We start from the raw sequence: 7,337 nt of genomic DNA, 5'->3' as shown, positions 1-7,337 counted from the left end.
AATTTGATTTGGAATTAAATGTAATGAAATGAAAATATACTGAACGTCTTTGTGGGTCGCCGAGTTCATCCAACCCAGAACTAAGTGTATATAAACTGAAATTTTAAACTACTGAAGTTATAAATTCAGTCAAACTTCTTGGTTTGTTAACTTATGGGTATCGTTGATAGTTAAATTTGTTTCTAGTGTAACACTCTACGCTGAATTTTTACCCACACAACAACGCGCTAAATGTGTAGTTCTGCTTGATGTAAGTTTTGTTGCATTTGTGTTGTCTTTTTTGGACCTAGATTTGTTTTGCAGTGTTTTTGGGCACTAGGTGCCTGTTTTGAAGTAGCGTTAGCACTAATTGTCATGCCAATATTAGGTTGGCAGTGGTTGTTAGCTTTGTCCACTGGGCCGTTGCTTGCTTTTGCTATGATATGCCCAGTAAGTATTAGAAATAATTTTTATTATCTAATTGAACGTAATTGATAAACATATATAGAATTGTTGTAACATGTTTTACAATTACTCTCTAGTGGCTTCCTGAATCTGCCCGATATCATGTTGCTAGTGGTCAGACGGAGAAAGCTCTTGAAACCTTGGAAAAAATCGCTAAAGACAATGGTAAACCGATGCTTTTAGGCAGACTCGTTGTGGATGATGTTACTTTGTCGTCTCCCCATCGGGGGCGATTCAGGGATTTACTTGTACCCTCTTTAAGACGGACTTCCCTACTGCTTTGGTTTATTTGGTGAGTTTAATGCCATTGCCTATAAGAACCACAACTCATATACGTTTTTAGGTGCTCGTGTGCGTTTTGTTATTATGGTCTGGTTCTAATGACCACTGAATTGTTTGAGTCCTCCGCGATAGCGTGTGCAGAGGGCCTTAGACCAGCACAGAGCTTAGACACATGTGCAGCCGATTGTAAACCTCTTCAGACTACTGACTATATTGATTTATTGTGGACAACTCTAGCAGAATTTCCCGGTAAGTATAAACAAAAAAATTAATATCTCTACACGATTCTAGTACTTATTTACTATAATTGAAAGCACCTAAGAGCAAGTAAATTGGTCTTCATTCTCTTATATTCAATTTGTTATTTAAAATAAATTAATTCTTCTGAGAACGGTCTTTTGAGTTCCGCAAAAAAAAATAAAGTAAATTAAAGGATAGATTTATGTAACGGCTTTGGGAACTCAATTCAGATACAAAATTTTAAATATCTCAATTGATTGTGACCAATTTATAATTTTTCCTTTGTTGATTTACACATAAACTTTTACGTAACTGTAATAAATTTATGACTTTCGCAAATATCAAAATTGCTTGTGAAACAATTTTTTAACAATTTTTTTGTACTTGTGAATAAATAAAGTCGATAAGTTGAATAAAGTATGATGATTTTCATTGGATAAGCATCCAATCAATGTAATTTTTGTTCAGTATTTTTCAAATATCCAAAGCTGCCAATCCAATCTAACACCCACAAGAGTGTGTTTACCACAGTTGTCTGCTTCAATTATCGATTTGTTCTTTCAGGCATTTTTATTACTATTTTTATAATTGAACGTTATGGAAGGAAAAAGACCATGGCGGTTCAGTTTGTTACGTATGCCATATGTTGTTGTTTTCTGGTAATATGCCCAGGAAAGTGAGTATTTTCATAGATTTGCCATCGATGCTGTGTGAACTCGTTCTGGCAAATGTACAATCAAAACTTTTTTGTAGGCGAACTGTATTAACTTTAATGCTGTTTTTGGCAAGAGGTATTATAGCAGGCGTATTCCAAGCAGCTTATGTTTACACCCCTGAAGTATATCCAACATCGTTAAGATCTGTTGGGGTTGGATCCTGTAGCGCAATGGCGCGATTAGGAGCTATGGTTACTCCATATGTGGCTCAGGTAAATAATTCAACCTAGTAAAGTTTTGACTTCAATAGCACTCATTTCAACACCATTTACATAAACGGGTTCTCAGGTTCTTTTGAAAACATCTATTACGTTCGCTACTTCCACTTATGCAGTGGCAGCGCTACTAGCGTCTATAGCCTGTATGTTATTACCGATTGAGACCGCAGGAAAAGAGCTTCCTGAAAATACATCGGAACAAAGGCAAGCCAACGCGAATACATAACTTTAATTCGCACGTATTTAATAAATTAACGGCAAAAATAAAATTGTTAAGATTGCAATTTAATAATCTCAATAATTTTGCTTTTTCTCATACTAGAATTGTAAGTAATGGTTATTGAGTTCTTAACAAAACAAAAAAATTCGCGAAAAATATTAGATATATATGTTTGTCTATTGTATTTGCATATTGGTATAATAAGCTAACACTATCAAATTTCAGCAAATTGTTGTGATAGCATAAACACCAAACAACTGTTTGTGTACATGTGTAATTTTCATTTTCCTGTAAATATGAATATCTTCAAAGTCGTAATTTATTATGCTACTAAAGATAAATTTTCGTTATGCAAAGTCAAGTGGAACTTGAAGAACTGTTCTTTAAAACTTTTAAATTTTGTGGAGAAGCTCTATACTGCATTTAAGTGCCAAGAGTTTTTCAACTACTTTGCGAACTAAAATGGTAATATTTTCTCTGTAGAGTATAAATATTTTTTATGTACAATTGTGAGCAGTGTAATAATCGTCTGAAACTTACTGCATCGTTTGGTTAGTGCGGTTTTGAAAAATTTTCGAATTTTTCCCCAAATCTTTGAAAGTAAAGTACGAACATTTTGGAATTCCGCTTCTTTGCAAAGGGGTTTCTTGCATTGGCCAAAAATTATACATCCTATTTGGATGAAACAAACTTATTTCTTTTATGGAATATTTGCTTCATAATCAACTGTAAAGATTTTACTGTAAGGAATTAATCAATCATAAATATGGGAATAAACAAAAAACCAAGGAAAAATTCAAGCTAGTAGATAATAAAATAAAATTAAGCAACTTTTCTGTAATTTAATTATATAAGTTTTAAGACTCAACAATCAGCGTGTAATATAAATCGAACATATTTATTTCTATTTTTAATATTAGCAATATTGTTAAAGGCGGTTTTACTTAATGAACATGCAATTAATACCAAAGTCTTCTTTCAGTACTTATTTGTTTACCATTATTATTTAGCTAGGTATTTATAGTATTTAACTACGTTAACCAAGTACCTTTTTATTTATTAAAAGTATTATTTATATTGTGATTATTTGGTGCTGGGAACGCAGTTTTAAGGCTGTTAAAACATAGGCTGTTATAAGTATGAAAAAAAAGGATATTAATTTACTTATTGTCTTTTCTTTATGTAATGAAAAAACACTGTATATAACATTTCAAGGAAGTTGTCCAGGTGCCATTTTACTTCGTACAGCTTTCCCAAATTCGTTCGCTCCAGCTTGATTCGTTTCCTCATACCCTGGAATGGTTAAGGCGCATCTCGCTAACCAATTGTTTACGTTTTCATAGGCTTTAATATCCCATCCAATTGCCTATAGGCAAAATTAGCAAAAATTACTCAAATACCTGCAAAATGCATCTAAGAAAAACTTCAGTACAAAAATATTACAAATTGGGAACTTGGAGAATTTATGCAAACCCTGATATAATTTTAAAAAATTAAAATATATGTATATTAAACCCGACATAATTACCACAATACTCGAGACTGAGGCAGCAAGTGAACAATCTGCAACTGTAAGCTTATCTCCAGCCACATAACTATTTCCATCTAGAAACACATCTAAAAAGCCGAGGGCCTCCTCGAGTGGTTGTTTATTTTCGTCAAGAATTTGATCTTCTCCTAGGAATAAGATTGGGAACTGCAAATAAATCATTGTATGAACGTTGACCTCATTAATAGGTAACTATGAGTAGACATAATAGTACCTACACAAATAGCTCGAATTCGGGGATATAAAGTTCCACAGTCAAAGTATAGGCGTTGATCGATTAAAGCCCGTTTTTTCACATCACTGGGATAAAATGTTGGATCTTTTCCATAAACTGTCGCTAAATAAGGTCCTATCGCATGGCTATCCCATACAATGAAATCACCATCGACCAGAGTAGGTATGGTATGTTGAGGATTGATCTAATAAGTTGCTTCATATTGTTATGTTCACACGACCAAGTACTTGATGATTTTCTGTAATATTTACCTTAATGAAATCTTCACTAAGCTGCTCTTTCTCAAATAAGTTTACTATTTGAACATCGATATCTAAGCCAATGGCTTTCGCTGTTAGTAATGCTGCTCTAGATGGTGCACTTGGGGGGAAATGATGCAAAGTTAGAACCATTTTCGTAACTAATAACAAAACACGAGTTTAAAACTTTAAGGAATTTTAACTGTATTTGTTGTTTGTTATGACTTGAAGCTTGCCAACTTAACCTGTAACCTGAACAGGTGTCATTGACCTATAAACAACGAATACCTACCTAGTAGAAGCGAAAGTTTTTCTGTTGCATAACCTGCAAGAAGCTGAAATTCATGAAGCTTATCTACGTTAAATCAAAATTAATCCGACCAAATTTAAGAAGTTAAATAATAGAAAATAGATTATTATATTCTTGCATATGATTTGTGCTGATCGGTAATGATAGTTTAAAAAATATGAGAAGTAAAAAAAAGGAACCAACGCAAGGTTATCCAAATTTTGCGTCAATTTATTTGAAGAATTCGAAAAAATAAGCAATAAACACATTTTTGATTGTTTTTCTGGAAAAAATTAGCTCTTGTATATGGTATTTCAAGTTTGCTTTTACGTTGTATTTTAATGTTTTACGTAAATTGTCATGTTTCAAGAAAAACGCAACATACATGTCGTGACAAATATGTAAAAATAAGATTTTGTGGTTAGTTCTTAAATTGATCTCTTCAAAACTTAATATGTAAGGCAATGACAAAAATAGAAGTCAGGTTTTCCTTCATTGGGCTTAAATCGGTCAAACATTTTACATAAAAAGCACGCGCAACTATGTTGCTTATTGCAAGGAAATTGCTCTTACTTACCTTTTACTTAAAAATTGGTTATATTTCAGTTCAATAATAGGTAAAAAACGAGTAATTAAAATTTGTGTCTATCAATGTCGGTCGGTAGGTACCAATATTTTACTCTTTAAGCGATGATTAATAAAATAATTTTATCACTCTTTATGAAAAAAATCCTAACTATAATATGTTTTTACTAGAAAACTGTTTTATTGATTAATCAATATAATGCAGATAAAAATTCTTATTCGGACCCGGTTGCCCACAAAAATGAAAATCGGTAGAGATTCTAGGCCATTTTCGTCCTAGTGATACTTTTTGAAAGTTTGCAATAAGAAAGTTCACGTAGTTAGCTAAGACTCCAGTAAAAAATTGAGAGAATACTGACTACTTGAATACGAGTTGTAAATATCTAACTAACAAAAAAATTATAATTTAATTCGATAAAAATAAAGGTTTTACAAAGGCAGCAAATTCTTAAACCAGACACACTGTACTAGCAAACTTTTAATTGTGACAGGAAAATCTATAAGCATATAAACCATTACTAATTTGGTGGTGGCATGGAAGTATTAATACTGGCTTACAACTTGCCAATCGTTCTTACGCTACAAGATCTTCTAAGTCATTTAAGTAATGGGGAATTTATTTGATAAAATTTGCACAAATTAATAGGATAACTTCAGCGGTATTTAAAAAAATCATTGTCATCTATTCAAAAGTTTCGTTTTTTTTATTGTCTATAGACCAGTCGATTCACCAGGCCCACAAACAATTTTAGAAAGTGGTTCGGTACACCCGCTAATTAAAATTAAACATTCCAACCATTGGAGAACTAATAACGCAGTTATTATAAAACTAATAATTTAAGTAGCTCTGAATTATTAGATATGGTACAAGTCTTGACATATAAAGAAACTAAAAAAAATATATTATTTCTAACTATGGAGTTATTTGTACACAAGGCGTGAGCTATATCTATGTTAAATAAAAAGTGTATAGTTTAAGTTGAATTAATTAATCCCAACATTTAAACGTTAGCCAATTTATATTAAAAATTAATTAAGTTCTCTTGCTCGATCATCTTTAACAATTGTAAGCAATTTCAATACCAATTTTCATTCAACACAATATTTCAATTGTGTTGTAGTAACAGAAGAATTCCTGCTCCTCTTATGATCATGTTCAGTTTGTTCTGTAAAATGCTTAGCAATATTAGTTAACAATTAATTTTTAAATCACAGGAGCGCGCTGCAATTTAAGTACAGATAATTATTTGTGAATTAGCTGGTCATAAGTCACATTATTCACACCATTCTGGTCTCGCTCATCAAACGGCAAACATTCGTAGACGTTCTCGGGGTTCGCCTGAAGACGTCTTTTTCTATTTCTCTTTCCAATGCACCTTAAATTGAAAAAAAAATTAAGTTTAACCGTTACTGTTACTTTTGGAGAATGAAGTTCTCCAGAAGAAAAAGAATGAAGTGAAGGAAAAAACACGCCGCTGCTTGCATTACGACCAGCAAAATTTAAATAATTTTGCAAGATTACCTGGACAGTGCCATACGCCACAATGAGTCGAAAACCCTTGATGCAACGACCACAAAATTTTCATTTGTGCCAATTTTTTTCAACAATTACTTCTGTCACGAGCAAACATTGTTTAAAACTACGTTGTCCTATTTGGCGTTAATCAAGGTTTAAAAACAAAATATTCCTGAGCACGCATTATGTGTTTTAATTTTTATTTATTTGTTTTTTGAAGTGATAACTTTTTATGGGAGGGTGAACCGATTTTTCTCGGTCACGGCGGCTCCCACTTCGGCCTCTTCGCGCCTGAGTCCTGAGGCTTGGGACGCACATATGCACTTTGAATTCGAGATTTTTCTCTTAGTGCGGGTGCATCTGTAGATCTGATAAACTTTTTAAATATACATTGCGTTATTAAACTGACAGTGATTTTGATTTATCAATTATTGAGTGTGATATTATTGTGTTCGGTGCAGTTTATTTTATAACGCTGATAACAATGAATCAACAAATTATCAAGGGAGAAGTTGCAAATACTGCAAATACTAGGTTAAGGGTGCTCATCTACTAAATGCCTGTTCGAGTTTCGCCTTCTTTTAAATTTACAATTAAAGTACACACGCAAGTATACACCCTAAAGCAGTTTAAGTGTAAAAAAATTCAGATCGTCCATCAATTTGCGGAAAAATGTATTACAAACTTTTGAAAATCATCTTCAAACGACCATTGCAAATGAGATTGCACATTGCCGTGCACTGTTAAATATTGTTTTAAGAACTAACAATCGATGTTGTGCAACAAAATTGTGCCTAAGATCCA

The 7,337-nt window shown here is 32.6% G+C and overlaps 3 protein-coding genes across 4 annotated transcripts in view; 1 reads left to right on the top strand and 2 right to left on the bottom strand.

Moving 5' to 3' along the window:
- The window catches only part of LOC109540538 (synaptic vesicle 2-related protein), an 8,380-nt gene extending 5,097 nt beyond the window's left edge, over positions 1 to 3,283 (top strand). Inside the window, exons 5-11 of the mRNA XM_048667212.1 lie at positions 187 to 250; positions 304 to 429; positions 522 to 736; positions 788 to 975; positions 1,531 to 1,642; positions 1,720 to 1,894; positions 1,971 to 3,283. Coding sequence (XP_048523169.1) covers positions 187 to 250; positions 304 to 429; positions 522 to 736; positions 788 to 975; positions 1,531 to 1,642; positions 1,720 to 1,894; positions 1,971 to 2,126 — 1,036 coding nt within the window. The 3' untranslated portion in view covers positions 2,127 to 3,283. The remainder of the gene's footprint in view (positions 1 to 186; positions 251 to 303; positions 430 to 521; positions 737 to 787; positions 976 to 1,530; positions 1,643 to 1,719; positions 1,895 to 1,970) is intronic.
- Positions 3,276 to 4,433, bottom strand: LOC109540539 (glutathione S-transferase 1). Its single transcript, XM_019908968.2, has 4 exons — positions 4,156 to 4,433; positions 3,888 to 4,088; positions 3,649 to 3,816; positions 3,276 to 3,486 (listed from the first exon to the last, which is right to left on the bottom strand). Exons 1-4 carry the CDS (start codon positions 4,294 to 4,296, stop codon positions 3,331 to 3,333), a joined length of 666 nt encoding a protein of 221 aa, XP_019764527.2. The 5' UTR covers positions 4,297 to 4,433; the 3' UTR covers positions 3,276 to 3,330.
- Positions 4,434 to 5,482: 1,049 nt separating this feature from the next.
- LOC109540509 overlaps positions 5,483 to 7,337 on the bottom strand; it is a gene marked incomplete at its 5' end in the record, with an annotated part of 22,939 nt that continues 21,084 nt past the window's right edge. For both annotated transcript variants that reach the window (XM_048667210.1, XM_048667211.1), the window contains 1 exon segment: positions 5,483 to 6,393. In XM_048667210.1, coding sequence (XP_048523167.1) covers positions 6,261 to 6,393 — 133 coding nt within the window.

Source organism: Dendroctonus ponderosae, unplaced genomic scaffold, assembly GCF_020466585.1.
Source record: "Dendroctonus ponderosae isolate FM_Combo_2020 unplaced genomic scaffold, Dpon_F_20191213v2 Dpon_F_20191213_6, whole genome shotgun sequence".
NCBI lineage: Eukaryota > Metazoa > Arthropoda > Insecta > Coleoptera > Curculionidae > Dendroctonus > Dendroctonus ponderosae.
The sequence above is the reverse complement of the archived record's forward strand: the minus strand, read 5'-3'. Positions and strand labels throughout refer to the sequence as shown.

What these genes read in the sequence shown, in the direction of transcription:
- LOC109540539 (XM_019908968.2), bottom strand. Translation starts at nt 4,296, where the DNA reads ATGGTTCTAACTTTGCATCATTTCCCCCCAAGTGCACCATCTAGAGCA. An exon ending in CCCGAATTCGAGCTATTTGT is followed by an intron (nt 3,817 to 3,887) that starts GTAGGTACTATT and finishes ATTTATTTGCAG; the next exon opens with TTCCCAATCTTATTCCTAGG. An exon ending in CCTCAGTCTCGAGTATTGTG is followed by an intron (nt 3,487 to 3,648) that starts GTAATTATGTCG and finishes TTTTGCCTATAG; the next exon opens with GCAATTGGATGGGATATTAA.